Below are 18,020 nucleotides of genomic sequence, written 5' to 3'. Positions count from 1 at the left end.
TGGATATATCGCACTGACAACTTAAAAGTAGAAAATAAAGGCCATTCAGACCAAATTTTATTTTTAATGGATTTTATTACTGCTAAAAAAAACTCAGAATTAAAAGTTTATTAATAATTATTAGAGACTAATATTTATAAAAACTTGGTAATTAAATTTGAATTTCAGTGCTCTTTTGAAATTTAAAGATTTTTCCCGAGTCACTTCATATTTACTTGTAGTTTACACAGAGTTATGAAGCTAATATAAGATTTCTATGAAGGCTATGATCCCTTAGGGTGCTTATTTGATAAAATCATGAGACATAAATAATACATGCTTGACCAGAGCTCCTGCAGAAACACCACCATTTGGCTCCAAAATCTGGAACATGATATTTTGCTTATTTTAGTTCCTTCAAATCATGAAGACTCGTCCAAGAACTGCAAGTTACTTTCAACACCACACTAAGGCTACATCCATACTACGCCGGATAATTTTGAAAACACCGGTTTCGAGTAAAAACGACAGGCGTCCACACTAAACGTTTTTCAAAACATCTCTGTCCACATTAGGCTGATATTTGGGCGAATCTCCTCCTACTGGGCATGCACAGAAAACAAGCGAAGAGGAAACGGTATACTTAGTGCGCATTTGTCCAGTTACAGAGTAGAAAAACTTTAAAGGAATTGCTCTTGGCTCTCGCGCAGGAGGACTTAAAACTTAAAAAAAAAAACAAATACTGGAGCGTATGGAGGCAACCGACAGGGAGTTCACGGACAGTATGACCTAGCTGACAACAAACATTGAAAACCTGACTAACTCTGTTGCATTAATAAAGCACCCTGTTAAATGTATAAAACGTCCGCATCAGCATCATCTTGTATTTCCCTACAATGTTACATTAGGCTGTTACACATCTATTGTCAGAGAAGTACTTGCATAAATAGGTAAACCATCTTCATACAAGCAAGGACAGAAAACAGGGCGAAGTGAGTATACTTATTTATTCAGTAAGCTATGGGTCAAAGTATTTGGTGAGTACATTTCTAACCCTTCTGGCTTCAGTCTCGTTCATCTGTTCTGAAATTGTTAGGTGGTGGCATTCAAGAAAACAACGAATATCTGTTCCAGCACATCACGACAGCGTTTTTAAATAGTCGAAAAAGCTCACTTTACAATTTAACTCTCACGCCGTTCACACTGACTGTGCATTATAACAGCTTGCGCAGTACCAAGCAGAAGCAGAAAAAAGCAAAAAAGCATTGTTGTTGTGGTGTTGTCAAGACAATGTTTTTAAATCTCTCCATTTACCCCGTACACACTACACCAGGTATTAAGCGTTTTCAGATTTATTCACTCTGGAGAGTGTTTTCGAAAATCTCCATTTTCAGGGGCTGAAAATGCCGGCTCAGTGTGGACGGGAGGGCAAAACAAAGAGAAAAAGCTTTGTTTTCAAAATTATCCGGCGTAGTGTGGACGTACCCTAAGATCCTCTCAAAGATCTGCTTAGTTATACTTAACAGAAAATGAAGGTGAAGGAGTTTGTGGAGTGAAAAGGGTCTCATTAACTACAACAAAAGATCCACATCCTTGTGCATGCATACAAATAAAAACTTTAAATGACACAATTAACAAGTACTACATGATCTCATAAATAATATATAGCCATAGATATGCCAACTAGCAGTCTTTTCCATTTAATCACTTCTGTAGATAATCAAGGGAAAACCTTCAGCGATCACGTCTAACAACCTGGAGAAGCTAGTAAACAATCTGTGCTTCTGCCTTTCCTCTAATACATACATGCCAAATACATGCCAAATCTCTGCACCCTTATGCCAGTTATCAATTGTAGGCCCTTCCATTAATCCAAAGAGGGTAATGCTTGGAAGAATATAAATACTTCAAAGTTAAGGACTCCAATCACCCTCATTTTTGTAGTTAAGAATATCCTAAATGTCTGCTTGGGTTCAGCTTCATTTTAAGCCCAGTCACAGTTGTCAGTTACCATTTAGGAAGAACAGTAGCTGCACAGTCAGCTACTCAGTCATCATTTAATGTTAATTGGATCTTAAAGGTTCTTGAGGTTGAACATTTACATTTAGTGGCACTATCTCTGCTAATATGCCCAACACTTCAAACCTCTTCAGTCTCTTTCTCAACTCTATCATGAGGAGGTAATGACCATAATATGATAAATTTTAATCCACAAATTGAGAGGGAGAAGGGAAACTCAGAAGTGTCAGTATTACAGTTGAACAAAGGGAACTATGGAGCTATGAGGGAGGAGCTGGCCAAAGTTCAGTGGAACAATACCCTAGCAGGGATGACAGTGGAACAACAATGGCAGGTATTTCTGGGAATAATGCAGAAGGTGCAGGATCAGTTCATTCCAAAGAGGAAGAAAGATCCTAAGGGGAGTAAGGGGAGGCCGTGGCTGACAAGGGACGTAAAGGACAGTATTAAGATAAAAGAGAAGTATAACATAGCAAAGATGAGTGGGAAGCCGGAAGATTGGAAAACTTTTAAAGAGCAACAGAAGATAACTAAAAAGGTAATACGCGGAGAAAAAATGAGGTATGAAGGTAAACTAGCCAAGAATATAAAGGAGGATAGTAAAAGCTTCTTTAGGCATGTGAAAAGAAAAAAAAAAAATAGTTAAGACCAAAATTGGGCCCTTAAACACAGAAAAGGGTGAATTTATTATGGGGAACAAGGAAATGGCAGACGAGCTGAACAGGTACTTTGGATCTGTCTTCACTGGGGAAGACACAAACAATCTCCCAGATATAATAGTGCCAAAGGACCTAGGGTAATGGATGAACTGAAGGAAATTTATATTAGGCAGGAAATGGTGTTGGATAGACTGTTGGGTCTGAAGGCTGATAAGTCCCCGGGACCTGATGGCCTGCACCCCAGGGTACTGAAGGAAGTGGCTTTAGAAACCGTGGATGCATTGGTAATCATTTTCCAATGCTCTATAGATTCAGGATCAGTTCCTGTGGATTGGAGGGTGGCTAATGTTGTCCCACTTTTTAAGAAAGGAGGGAGAGAGAAAACAGGGAATTATAGACCGGTTATCCTGACGTCAGTGGTGGGAAAGATGCTGGAGTCAATTATAAAAGATGAAATTACAACACATTTGGATGGCAGTAACAGGATAGGTCCAAGTCAGCATGGATCTACGAAGGGGAAATCATGCTTGACTAATCTTCTGGAATTTTTTTTGAGGATGTAACTATGAAAATGGACAAGGGAGAGCCAGTGGATGTAGTGTACCTGGACTTTCAGAAAGCCTTTGATGAAGTCCCACATAGGAGATTAGTGGGCAAAATTAGGGCACATGGTATTGGGGGCAGAGTACTGACATGGATTGAAAATTTGCTGGCTGACAGGAAACAAAGCGTAGCGATTAATGGGTCCCTTTCAGAATGGCAGGCGGTGACCAGTGGGGTACTGCAGGGTTCAGTGCTGGGACTGCAGCTGTTTACAATATACATTAATGATTTAGATGAAGGGATTAAAAGTAACATTAGCAAATTTGCAGATGACACAAAGCTGGGTGGCAGTGTGAAATCTGAGGAGGATGTTATGAGAATGCAGGGTGACTTGGACAGGCTGGGTAAGTGGGCGGATGCATGGCAGATGCAGTTTAATGTGGATCAATGTGAGGTTATCCACTTTGGTGGTAAGAACAGGAAGGCAGATTATTATCTAAATGGAGTCAAATTAGGAAAAGGGGAAGTACAATGAGATCTAGGTGTTCTTGTACATCAGTCACTAAAAGCAAGCTTGCAGGTACAGCAGGCAGTGAAGAAAGCTAATGGCATGCTGGCCTTCATAACAAGGAGAATTGAGTATAGGAGCAAAGAGGTCCTTCTGCAGCTGTACAGGACCCTGGTGAGACCACACCTGGAGTATTGTGTGCAGTTTTGGTCTCCAAATTTGAGGAAGGACATTCTTGCTATTGAGGGAGTGCAGCGTAGGTTCACAAGGTTAATTGCCGGGATGGCGGGACTGTCATATGTTGAAAGATTGGAGTGACTGGGCTTGTATACACTGGAATTTAGAAGGATGAGAGGGGATCTGATTGAAACATATAAGATTATTAAGAGATTGGACACACTGGAGGCAGGAAGCATGTTCCCACTGATGGGTGAGTCCAGAACCAGAGGCCACAGTTTAAGAATAAGGGATAGGCTATTTATAACGGAGTTGAGGAAAAACTTTTTCACCCAGAGAGTGGTGGATATGTGGAATGCTCTGCCCCAGAAGGCAGTGGAGGCCAAGTCTCCGGATGTTTTCAAGAAAGAGATGGATAGAACTCTTAAAGGTAGTGGAATCAAAGGTTATGGGGATAAGGCAAGAACTGGATACTGATTGTGGATGATCAGCCATGATCACAGTGAACGGTGGTGCTGGTTCAAAGGGCTGAATGGCCTACTCTTACACCTATTGTCTATAACATTTCTTTAAAAGCTGTTATTGCTGATAAAATTCATCAGCCTAGCCTAAACATATTTTCAGAAAATAATTACTCCAAATTTGCATTAACCAATACACTTTATCTATATAACGCTCAGATTCTATCACACAGTAATTTTTGAAACACTCTACATTTCTGGAATTTAAACCTAGAAAAAAATGGGATGAGAAAACTTTCTGCCATAGAATGTTTCACATTTATAAATTCACAATTTAATCTACAAGAGTAAAAACAGAACTGTCGTCCAGATTAGCGCTATCCAGTGATGCTTCTTATATACTAATTACATGCCCTTCCTCCCAAACCATTGAGATATTTTCTAGTTTGAAAGTTGATCAGAATATTTGGGGTTAATGCCAACAAATGGACAAAATGACTGAAAATATAGATGATCAGCATTTACTTTAAAACAAACCTTTATTCCTTCTAATACTGGGGCTGTATCTTTCAAGGTCTCAGAATGCATAGCCAGGTCAACATCAGCCAATTCATGTTCTGTATCAATAGCAATTTGGCTCTCCTTCACTTTGACAGTTGCTGCTTCCAGATTCACTGCTGATTCTACTTCCTTCTAAAACACATAATTAAGAGAATTGACACAAATAAAATAGCAACAGAAAAGGTCACACAATTTTTAAGCATCTTTCAAGTCATTCTAATAAGCAAATAAATGCTTTTGAATGAAGTGTTATTACAATAAAAAGCAGTTGATATAAAAGTACAAGAAATATATGCTGCCCTTCAAGCCTGCAAAGTCATTTAAGGTCAAAGCTGATCTTCTAGCTCAATACCACATTCCTGCATTGTCCCTATAACCCTTGTTTCTCAGTCTCTCATCTTATAAAAAAAAACAAACTTCCATTCCTCTTCATGCACCCCAGTAAACAATGCCACATTTTTCTGAGTCACATTCTACCCTCAAACAGCATTCTATCACACATGTCCCAAACCACCAGATAATGAGCAGAAATTAATTTTAATTGGCCAAAGCACAAGAAAAACTGGTGTCTCAAGAACACAAGATCTTTAATAGTCATCTTGGAGATCACTGTTACTCAATTCATTGATATATGCACAAAACATATGCTGGAACATCTGCCTAGAATTTATCTTCAAGACTTTGGAGTGGGACTTCAATCCAAAAACATTTCAAATCTGACCCAACTTCAGTTAAATGGTGACAATACCTTTAGAATCAAGATGAAATACAAAATCCAATAGACAAAATTGACTTTTAGAGTGTATAAAATCATGAGGAGTGTGGATAGGGTGAATGCACCCAGTATTTTTTCCAAGCAAAAAGGAACCAAAAACTGGAAGCATAAGATAAAGTGAGAGGGGAAAAAATTAAGAGGGATCTGAGGGGCCGCTTCTTCACACAGAGGGTAGTGAATATATGGAACGAGCTGCCAAAGAATTTAATTGAGGCAGGTACAATAACAACATCAAAAAGTCATTAGGGTAAGTACATGGATGATAAAGATTTAGAGGTATATGGGCCAAGTACCTCCCTTAATCGCAGGATTCTGCAGAGTGTGGTGCAGACAGCCCAGTGCATCTGTAATTGTGAACTTCCCATGATTCAGGACATTTACAAAGACAGTTGTGAAAAAAGGGCCCAAAGGATCATTGGGGACCCAAGTCACTCCAACCACAATCTATTCTCCAGCTGCTACCATCGGGGAAACGGTACAGCAGCATAAAAGTCAGGACCAACAGGCTCCAGGACAGCTTCTTCCACTAGGCTATCAGATTGATTAACTCACGTTGACTGAGTGCATTTCTATGTTACATTAACTGTTCTATTTATCCATTAACTGTTCTATTTATCATAAATTATTATAAATTACTATGATTGCACATTGCACATTTAGACAGAGACGTAATGTAAAGATTTTTAATCCTCATGTGTGTGAAGGATGTAAGGAATAGTCAATTCAATTCAAATGCAAAATACGTAGTTTAGGTGTGCAATTCGCTGCCATCAATGAGCTGTTTCAAAGGGCTTGTTTCCATACTGTATTACTCTATGACTCTATTCGGACTTGAGGTTTAGTTTGCACTAGAAGAAAATCTATGCTTGTGCTATGAATTTCTACCAGTCTAGATGAAATTACATTTTCCAATTTAAATATTCTTATTGAATTGCAACTCTTTTCATCAAATGCTACGCATTAAAATATTTCAAAATCTTAGCAGTCTTGCACATCTTTTTCAATTCTCAAAGTTATGCACTTCTCATCATTGTAAACTAATGCTTAAAATTTCAACGAGTGAAAGAAGTGTCAAGATACCCACCCTGGCTTCAACTTGTAAGCTCTCTTTAGCTTTCTCAGCAGCTTCTGCCATCCGTTCCATCTCACGCTCCTGGTTCTCCTTTTTGATGGCTGCTTCTTCTTGCAATGTTGCTTCTAATTTGGTTTTATTATCCACCTTGTCACATTCAACTTCTGCTACTTTCACTTGAGCTTCCTTTGCCTACATAAAAGAATGCCATAAAGAGGCAAACCAGCAGAGAACTGAATGAAGCATGCTTCAGATAGCACCTCAATGACTGACCAACAGAAACAATCTTCTTGTTAAAAAAAAGACAAAATATAGTATGAATAATTTTCCTTCATCCTTCACTTTCACCACAAGTAAAATGAAGTTTTCCCTATTAACAAATTCACCCCATAAAATGTACTGCATCAACAAAGGTACAAATTATTCGACTAAATTTGGCATTCAAGTTCAGTAAACTATTTCTTCCTATAAAGCAATACAAAGTCAATCATCCAATACTAATTTGAGCATAATATACTGTCCTGAACTTAAAACCAATCGGTGGTATTTTCAGCAGGACAGAACTTGTGTATAAATATTGGCTGTTGACATACATAAGTGCAGGACTTTCTAATCTTGCCAGAGAAGCACCACTAGGAGTCCGCATTCAAGACTCCCAGAAGGAAAAAAGGCAAATGCAATGTTGGCATTTATCTCACGGGGAATCAAATATAAAAGCAAGGAGATAATGCTGAACCTTCACAAGACACTAGTCAGGCCGCACTTGGGGTATTGTCAACAGGTTTGGGCCCCATATCTCAGAAAGGATGTGTTGGCATTGAAGAAAATTCAGAGGAGGTTCACAAGGATGATTCCAGGAATAAAGAGGTTAACACACGAGGGGCATTTCGCAGCTTTGAGCCTGCGCCCAATGGAATTTAGAAGCATGCGGGGGGGGGGGGGGTGGATCTCATTGAAACCCACCAAATGTTGCCAGAACTAGATAGGGTGGACATGGAGAGGATATTTCTTATATTTCTTATGGGGGGGGGGGTATCCAGAACAAGAGGAATTTTTTTTAGCCAGAGGGTAGTAAACCTGTGGAATGCTCTGCCACAGACTGCAGTGAAGTCCAAGTCCGCGGGTATATTTAAGACGGAAGTTGATAGTTCCCTGATTGGTCAGGTCATCAAAGGACGTAGCAAGAAGGCAGGTGTATGGGGGTTGAGTGGGATCTGGGATCAGCCATGATAGAATGGCAGAGATGACTTGATGGGCTGAATAGCCTAACTTTGCTCCTATATCTTATGGACATCCGATCATTTCCTATTTGGACTAATTAATTTTTGGTTTAAATGTTTTAAACTCAGTTTTAGAATTGGACCTAAGCTGATCATGTGAAATACCTTTGATAGTAAAGCTAGCATTTCTCCATTGGTCTTCATCTGCATATAATACAGAAATTGGAAGTCAATTCTCTCTAGCTATAGAAGTGGTGTTAGAGGACTGGAGGGCTGTCAGCATTGTACAGTTGTTTGCAAAGAAAGGAACCAGGTAAACTTGACTTGAAATATAAGCCGATTAGTTTAACTTTAGTGGCAGGAAAATTATTAGAATCAATTTTGAGGGACAATATAATCTTCCATTCAGAAAGGTACAGATTAATCAAGATGGCAGTTATAAACCACTAATGACGCAGTTTTTGAGGAGGTAACAAAGAGAACAGTGTGTTTAAGGAGGCTACATGAATTTTAGCAAGACATTTGACAAAGCCTCACATGGCAAACTGGTCAAACAACTTAGAGCCCTTGGGGCTATGGGAGAGCGAAAAAGTGAATCTCAGATTTGCTCAAGACAGAACGAGAAATGCTCTGGGATTCTGAAAGGCTCAGTACTGTGCCCTTCTTGTTTGTAGTATTCTAACATAGCTAATAGTGCCAATTTGGACGTGAATGCAGAGAACATGATAAAGACGTTATAAAAAATTGTCGGTGTGGTTTTCAGTGAGGATAAAAAAGTTAGACTGCAGGTAGGTATCAGCAATGTATTGGCCAGTTGAGCAGAAGTACCAAAAAGATTTTAAAGCAAATTTTCAAGTATTACATTTAGAAAATTCAACAAAATAATTTAACATAAAATAAAATAATAATAAATGGTACAGAGCTTAGGGAACAACCCACAATCCTTAAAGAGGTAATTCAGGCCAATAAAGTCATCATTTGGGAGCAAAGCCTCATTGTTACCTATGTTGCTTGGTCTCACTCTGTAAAAAGTAACAGCATTCAAGCCTTGCCATAACTGTCGAGCATCCTTCAATTATGTGAAGAACAAAAGGATGTCAGGAGTGAAGGTAGGACTAATTAGAGATAAAGGTGGGAAGATGTGCCTGGAGGCTGTGGAAGTGAGCGAGGTCCTCAATGAATACTTCTCTTCGGTATTCACCGATGAGAGGGAACTGGATGAGTGAGGACAATATGAGTGAGGTTGATGTTCTGGAGCATGTAGATATTAAGGGACAGGAGGTGTTGGAGTTGCTAAAATACATTAGGACGGATAAGTCCCCGGGGCCTGACAGAATATTCCCTAGGCTGCTCCACGGGGCAAGGGAAGAGATTGCTAAGCCTCTGGCTAAGATCTTTATGTCCTCGTTGCCCACGGGAATGGTACCAGAGGATCGGAGGGAGGCGAATGTTGTCCCCTTGTTCAAAAAAGGTAGTAGGGATAGTCTGGGTAATTATAGACCAGTGAGCTTTATGTCTGTGGTGGGAAAGCTGTTGGAAAAGATTCTTAGAGATAGGATCTATGGGCATTTAGAAAATCATGGTCTGGTCAGGGACAGTCAGCATGGCTTTGTGAAGGGCAGATTATGTCTAACAAGCTTGATAGAGTTCTTTGAGAAGGTGACCAGGCATATAGATGAGGGTAGTGCAGTGGATGTGATCTATATGGATTTTAGTAAGGCATTTGACGAGGTTCCACAGGGTGGGCTTGTTCAGAAAGTCAGAAGGCATGGGATCCAGGGAAGTTTGACCAGGTGGATTCAGAATTGGCTTGCCTGCAGATAGCAGAGGTTCGTGGTGGAGGGAGTACATTCAGATTGGAGGGTTGTGACTGGTGGTGTCCCACAAGGATCTGTTCCAGGACCTCTACTTTTCGTGATTTTTATTAATGACCTGGATGTGGGGTTAGAAGGGTGGGTTGGCAAGTTTGCAGACGACACAAAGGTTGGTGGTGTTGTAGATAGTGTAGAGGATTGTCGAAGATTGCAGAGAAACATTGATAGGATGCAGAAGTGGGCTGAGAAATGGCAGATGGAGTTCAACCCAGAGAAGTGTGAGGTGGTACACTTTGGAAGGACAAACTCCAAGGCAGAGTACAAAGTAAATGGCAGGATACTTGGTAGTGTGGAAGAGCAGAGGGATCCGGGGGTACATGTCCACAGGTCCCTGAAAGTTGCCTCACAGGTAGATAGGGTAGTTAAGAAAGCTTATGGGGCGTTAACTTTCATAAGTCGAGGGATAGAGTTTAAGAGTTGCGATGTAATGATGCAGCTCTATAAAACTTTGGTTAGGCCACACCTGGAGTACTGTGTCCAGTCTGGTCGCCTCACTACAGGAAGGATGTGGAAGCATTGGAAAGGGTACAGGGGAGATTTACCAGGATGCTGCCTGGTTTAGAGAGTATGGATTATGATCAGAGATTAAGGGAGCTAGGGCTTTACTCTTTGGAGAGGAGGAGGATGAGAGGAGATATGATAGAGGTATACAAGATAATAAGTGGAATAGATAGAGTGGACAGCCAGTGCCTCTTTCTCAGGGCACCACTGCTCAATACAAGAGGACATGGCTTTAAGGTAAGGGGTGGGAAGTTCAAGGGGATATTAGAGGAAGGTTTTTTACTCAGAGAGTGGTTGGTGCGTGGAATGCACTGCCTGAGTCAGTGGTAGAGGCAGATACACTAGTGAAATTTAAGAGAATACTAGACAGGTATATGGAGGAATTTAAGGTGGGGGCTTATATGGGAAGCAGGGCTTAAGGGTCGGCACAACATTGTGGGCCGAAGGGCCTGTACTGTGCTGTACTGTTCTATGTTCTATGTCATCCTTCAGTGATTAAAGTTTGGTCCAGATATCATACTTGGACCTCTTGTATCTTACTTTCTCCAATCCACAGGCTCACAAGAGAGTGCAGACAGTCATAGACATAGCCAGCTCCATCATGGGCAGAACCTTCTACACCATCAAGGCTATCTTCAAGGGGCAGTGCTTCAAGAAAGTGCTACCCATCATTTAAGGACATGCCCTTTTCTCATTTCTACCATCAATGATAGTTAGATGAGCTAGATGACCCACACTCAATTATTCAGAAACAGCTTCTTCCCCTCAGTCATCCGATTTCCAAATAATCTATTAAGTCATGAACACTACCTTATTCTTTTCTTTGCACTATTTATTGTTCTCTTGGAACTGTATTGCTGCTGTAAACATCAAATTTCCCATTCTATGTCAGTGATAGCAAATCTAATCCTGAAGTGTTAAGAGTCTAGATTTTTGGTAGATTCCACCAACATTTTAGTTCCTGGTATACCCATTGCATGATTACAAGCTAAAATGCAACCAAACTAGTTCTAACTAATTACAAACTAGTTTATTTTTGTGTGTATCAACAGTCGATTTATAACATTCACCAAGTTATAACATTTTAATGTCACATTGAGAACACATTGTGTGTACTGACTTTGAAGTACATAATAAATTCATAGAGGGACAGAGAGATAATGTGGTTGTGAGTGGATGTTTTCCAGATAGAAAGGACGTCATGTTTACAGGGGTTGTTTTACAGACCACAACATATTTTAATTTGTTATAACAACCTGGAGCTGGACAAAGTTTTAAAATAAGTTAATAACATTAAACATGAATTTGCTAAATAGAGAGGACTGTAACATTCTCGAGGCTACTGGTGAAATGGGTAGATACAGAGAATATGATATTCATCATGTTATTTATTTTAGCAGTAAAATCAGCAGTAATCAAAAGACCAAAGAATATTTGAACTGCAACTTTAAACACATCCCAAAATGTTGTAGATTTAGCAAATTACTTACCACACTGTCTGGCAATGTTTGTAAAGTTGTTGTAAGCTGGTCAGCTGGTGAAAGGGTATCTGGAAGAAACATGGCTCTAGACAAGAGTAACAGTGAAGTTGGAATTTGCTGGTTTAAGTGAAGATCCAACCACTATTAAGAAGAAAACAAAATTAATGATGAACACGAAACTTATTTGGTACTTGTGTAATTTGGTCTACATCTCAACTAGTCTTTGGATATGTTGATGGTAATTAAAATCAGCAAACTGTAGGATTTATTAGTTCCCCAACTGCAACACTGAATCCAGAAGAATTAGCACATTATAAACAATCTTGTTTGGCATACTTGTGTACGCTCAAAATTATTCCGTATTTAAAGGCAGGATAGCATTTTATAAAGTTAATAATAACAACACATATGTAACTGGTAAACCAAAGGGATTCCTTTCATAAATTGACTTTGCATGCTTTAAAGTTACTTCTGATCTACTAGTCATTTAGAAAATTACCATCAATCTTATTGTGGTTTAGACAGAGATTACTTTACTGCTGAATAGGAAACACTCTGGAATTCCACTTTGCTGTGATTTTTGGAAGACCTTTCAATGTGATACTTAAACTAAGAAAATTTAAGGAGCTTGAGTTACGAGTACTAAACAAATTTTAATTGGGATCTTCTATAGAGGCAGAGAAATAAATAAAGAAACACCATCTGTGTAATGGGAAACTTAACATCTCAGGTCTGGGACACTTCAACTGAACTGTTGCGTATTTCTAGCATTTTCCATTTTTATTTCAGATTTCAGTAATCAGTAGTTTGTAGATAATCATTTGCTATAGGAAGATATGCCAATATAAATATAGAAAAGGTGATTGCAAACATTATAATGCAAAATGAATTAATGTAAAAAGCAAAACTAGACCATGGATGCTGAAGGCCACAGCTTGAATAAGATCTGTATCAATGAATAACATTCTGCAAGTAATTCTGAGCTACACACAAACACAGAATACAAAACTTTAACTTTGTGGACTAAAGAATGGAATAAGGTCGTAAATCAGATACATTTCACATTTAGTTTTCTATATCCTCATGGGTCCTAAATCATAATTACTGAAACTTTCTTTAAAAACAGCTTTAATTTTCCTTTGCTCACTCACTTGTTTGAGTTGGTTTCGTAATCTTTCTTCAGTTACTCCAAGTGCCCTCATTCCCCGAGTCCTACAAGCTGCCTGCAGTTCATTTACATTCAGTGTATTTACGCCTTCTTCTGCAATCAACTGCCAGAGGAAAGAAAAGAGAACACCATTATAACAACCCAGAAACAATCAATGCAAGTCCAACTGATCTGCATTAGTCCATGCAGGGACAGAATGGACTGAGATATCAATGGGATCAGATTTAATGTGTGTATCACTTAAAATTCAGAACACACCCTTCCTTTCATTTGGACAACCAACAATAGACAAAACATTCATTTTCTTGTGTAAACAACAGGAATTCTGTAGATGCTGGAAATTCAAGCAACACACATCAAAGTTGCTGGTGAACGCAGCAGGCCAGGCAGCATCTGTAGGAAGAGGTGCAGTTGACGTTTCAGGCCGAGACACTTCGTCAGGACTAACTGAAGGAAGAGTGAGTAAGGGATTTGAAAGTAGGAGGGGGAGGGGGAGATCCAAAATGATAGGAGAAGACAGGAGGGGGAGGGATAGAGCCAATAGCTGGACAGGTGATAGGCAAAAGGGGATACGAGAGGATCATGGGACAGGAAGTCCGGGAAGAAAGACGGGGGGGGGGGGGACCCAGAGGATGGGCAAGAGGTATATTCAGAGGGACAGAGGGAGAAAAAGGAGAGTGAGAGAAAGAATGTGTGCATAAAAATAAGTAACAGATGGGGTACGAGGGGGAGGTGGGGCCTTAGCGGAAGTTAGAGAAGTCGATGTTCATGCCATCAGGTTGGAGGCTACCCAGACGGAATATAAGGTGTTGTTCCTCCAACCTGAGTGTGGCTTCATCTTTACAGTAGAGGAGGCCGTGGATAGACATGTCAGAATGGGAATGGGATGTGGAATTAAAATGTGTGGCTACTGGGAGATCCTGCTTTCTCTGGCGGACAGAGCGAAGATGTTCAGCAAAGCGGTCTCCCAGTCTGCGTCGGGTCTCGCCAATATATAAAAGGCCACATTGGGAGCACCAGACGCAGTATATCACCCCAGTCGACTCACAGGTGAAGTGTTGCCTCACCTGGAAGGACTGTTTGGGGCCCTGAATGGTGGTAAGGGAGGAAGTGTAAGGGCATGTGTAGCACTTGTTCCACTTACACAGATAAGTGCCAGGAGGGAGATCAGTGGGGAGGGATGGGGGGGACGAATGGACAAGGGAGTTGCGTAGGGAGTGATCCCTGCGGAATGCAGAGAGAGGCGGGGAGGGAAAGATGTGCTTGGTGGTGGCATCCCGTTGGAGGTGGCGGAAGTTACGGAGAATAATATGTTGGACCCGGAGGCTGGTGGGGTGGTAGGTGAGGACCAGGGGAACCGTATTTCTAGTGGGGTGGCGGGAGGATGGAGTGAGAGCAGATGTACGGAGAATAATATGTTGGACCCGGAGGTTGGTGGGGTGGTAGGTGAAGACCAGGGGAACCCTATTCCCCACATCTGCTCTCACTCCATCCTCCCGCCACCCCACTAGGAATGTAGAAGAAGGTCTTGCAGTCGGATGAGACAAAAGTGGAACGTTTTGGCCTCAGCACTAAGTGGTATGTGAGGTGGAAATCTAATACTGAGCACCAACCAGGTAACACCATCCCTATTGTAATGTATGGTGGAGCTAGCATTATGCTATGGGGATGCTTTTCAGCAGCAGGGAGGAAATCTTGACAGAATTGATGGGAAGATGAATGCTGCTAAATACAGAGAGATCCTGGATAAAAACCTGCTAGCTTCTGCCAGAAAGCTTAAACTGGGGAGGAAGATTGTCTTTCAGTTGGACAACAACCCAAAGTACACTGCCAGAGCAACCATGGAGTGGTTTCAAATGAAGAAAATTGACGTACTTGAGTGGTCCAGTCAGAATCCTGAGCATATCCCGATCAAACATCTCTGACAAGACCTCAAGATTGCTTGTCTACTGCTGCTCCCCAGCTAACCTGGCACACCCTGAGCAATTTTGTAAGGAAGAATGGGCAAATGTTGCTTCATCACACTGAAAGCTAATAAAGATTTATCCAAAAGAGCTACTGGCTGTAATAGCTGTGAGAGATGGTTCAACTATGTACTGTGTAAAGTGGATGTATACTTTTGAATGGCTGACACTTCACGTTTTACAATTTTCCGTTTTTTGGGCTCCACTGTGGGGTTTTTCCATGATTCGTAAATAAAATTTCTCAGTTAAATTGATCAAATCCCGGGTTGTAATACTCATTCATGTGAACAAACGGTTGGATGCTGAATACTTTTACAACACACTGTACAGACATCAAATCACTGGATCCAAAAAGCACATCAATTAAATTGTAACATCTTACATTAAATTGTACATTGTAGGACAATTTGCTAGATGCAAAACTTAGCCTGCTAGTTCTCACAAACAATACAAATTGAAGTACTAAGTTCTCAGTCGATTCATTAGATAGTCTTTTTTCTTTAAAGTTGAAATCTTCATAATCACTCACACCACCACTTTGAATTATAACATTGCTCAGTCTGTAATTATTCAAAAGCTTTATCAAGAACAATTAGCAGAACCTTGGATGATGCGAGAAGGTATAAATTAAGGCAAAAAAAAGCATACGGAATGCTTAGGAAGCTGAATTTTGGTTGGACTCTTGAATAAACAGGAAAGAAATAAGCAGGTCATCAAACTGTTTATCAAATGTCCTTGGTGAGTAGAATTAAGGAAAACACCAAGCCATTTTATACATACATTAAAAACAAGAGTGTTGCTAAAGAACGTGTAGGGCTACCAGAGAGGAGTATGATAATATTTAAGGGTTGTTATAAAGGTGGTGGTGGTCGTGTTGGGTCTCTTGAATAACATAAAAGTGTATAAGTTCTCAGGGCCTGATGGGATCTATTGTTTTGATACTGAGGGAAGCAAGGAAGGAGATTGCTGGGGCCTTCTCAGAAAATCTTTGTATCCTCATTAACCACAGGCTGAGATGAATGGAGGCTGAGATGAATGGAAAATAGCCCAATGTTCTTCCTTTATTTGAGAGGGAAATCCAGCAAATTATAGACCAGTAAATTATTGAAAGCTAATAGACTAATCCAAAAAGACTACTGGCTCTAATAGCTAAGAGAGGAATTGACTGAAGATAAGATTTACTCACATTTGAAAAAGCAGAGGCTTACTGGGGTTAGTCAGCATGACTTTGTCCAGGGAGATCATATCTTATGAACTTGATTACCTTTTTTTTTGAAGAGCTGGTAAAGATGATTGATGAGGGTAGAGCAGTGGATGCTACCTACATATACTTCGTTAAGCATTTGACAATATCCCTCGTGGTAGGCTGATCCAGAAGAGTAAAGCACATCGGATCCACAATTGGTCAACTGGACTGAAAATTAGTTTGATCAGAAACAACAGAGAACAGTGGTCGGGGGAATTGTTTCTCTATCTGCTGATCTATAACCTGTGCTGTTTGATAGGGATCAGTGCTTGGGCCGCTATTGATTTGGACAAGATTTAAATTGGTGGACTAGCAAGTTCATAGGTGACATAAAAATTGGCAGAGATGTGGAGAATGATGAAGGTTGTCAAAGATTAGAGGAGAATATGGATCAACTGGAAATATGTATGAAGAAATGGCAGATGGAATTTAATCCAGGCAACCGAAAAGCATTGCACTTTGGGAGGTCAAATGTAAGAGGAAAATACAGAGAAAATGGCAGAGTTCTTCAGGTACAAATCCATACTCCCTGAAAAGTGGCAACTAAAGTAGATAGGATGGTTAAAAAACTGTAAAATATGCTTGCTTCATTGGTTGGGCGCTCAATATAAAAGTTGGCAAGTCACATTGCAGCTGTATACCATGGCTAAGCCACATTTGGATTATCATGTGTAGTTCTGGCCACTGCATTACAGGAAAAATGTAGAGGTTTGAGTGAGCGCAGAAGAGGAATAAACTCTTCTCAGGATTCCAGGCAGGTATAACTATCAATTTTAACTGATGTTTCAATAACAAATTCTGTTCTCCTCATCAGGGATGATGAAGGTGCAACAGTAGAAACCTGATTGGACGAGGACTAACAAATCAGGACGGATGGACGGCAAGGGTGTAAATGCCACCAAACCAAACATGCCCAGCCATCATCCCCGATGAAGACGGCAGAACTTGACATCAAAATATCAGTTAAAATTGATAATTGTATCCGGCTGGAAGCCCAAGGAGAGTTTATTCATCATATACACCAGGAAAGCACTAGATCTTTTTTCAGTGCAGAAGAGGTGCACCAGGATGTGCCTTGGATTAAAGGTTATTAGTTTTAAAGAAAAGGTTGGACAAACTTGGATTGTTTTTCCTGTCTGAAAGGCAATCTGATAATATATAAAAGGCATAGACAGGTAGACTGTTAAGAGTCTCCAGGATGGAAATGTCAAACTTTAAGGTGAAAGGGGCAAAATTTAAAGGAGATTTACAAAGTTTTTTTTTTGTTTTTGCTCAGTGGCAGTGCTTAGAAAATGCTGCCAGGAGAGGAGATAAAAGCAGAAGCAACAGCATTTGGACAAGCAGGGAATAGAGAGATATAAGCAGATGAGATTACATTAATTAGGCATCGTAGCTGACACAGACATCAAGCTGAAGAGTGTACACTCTTTCCAACCATAATGGACCACCATTGTTAAAATTCTACTCTTTTCCAAATGGCTTTTTCCAAGTTCATTCCATAAATAAATTACCTGGTCATCTGCACGAATGGCACGCAATTTCATAATAAGTTGAAATCGTAAGAAGTTATTAGTTCCCATTGACTGCAACTCTAACAATTTACAAAGTGCAACCAGCTGAGGTCGTGTTAAGTTGTCAAGTGTAAGCTCGTCCTCAAATAGCTTAGAAAAACGCATGATCTCCTCATTACTGGGCCTTTCCCCAGAATCTCGAATCTAAAAAGGAAACAATACAGAACATAAGAAATAGTAAATTGTTACTATTCATAAAAGGATTGAAAGAATTCCTAATAACTTTCATCATTTATTTTCC

At 40.1% G+C, this 18,020-nt stretch overlaps 1 protein-coding gene across 8 annotated transcripts in view; it reads right to left on the bottom strand.

Annotated features, from left to right (window-relative positions):
- letm1 (leucine zipper-EF-hand containing transmembrane protein 1) overlaps positions 1-18,020 on the bottom strand; it is a 209,136-nt gene that overhangs the window by 26,683 nt on the left and 164,433 nt on the right. For 6 of the 8 annotated variants that reach the window (XM_072256593.1, XM_072256595.1, XM_072256598.1 and 3 more), the window contains 5 exons: positions 17,720-17,923; positions 12,982-13,101; positions 11,840-11,971; positions 6,767-6,946; positions 4,884-5,039 (listed from right to left, as the gene is read on the bottom strand). In XM_072256593.1, coding sequence (XP_072112694.1) covers positions 4,884-5,039; positions 6,767-6,946; positions 11,840-11,971; positions 12,982-13,101; positions 17,720-17,923 — 792 coding nt within the window. The remainder of the gene's footprint in view (positions 1-4,883; positions 5,040-6,766; positions 6,947-11,839; positions 11,972-12,981; positions 13,102-17,719; positions 17,924-18,020) is intronic. The other 2 variants (XM_072256594.1, XM_072256596.1) reach the window with 1 other exon arrangement.

This window comes from Mobula birostris, chromosome 4 (genome assembly GCF_030028105.1).
Source record: "Mobula birostris isolate sMobBir1 chromosome 4, sMobBir1.hap1, whole genome shotgun sequence".
Taxonomy (NCBI): Eukaryota; Metazoa; Chordata; class Chondrichthyes; order Myliobatiformes; family Myliobatidae; genus Mobula; species Mobula birostris.
Note: the sequence above shows the minus strand (reverse complement) of the source record. Positions and strands in the feature narration are given on the sequence as shown.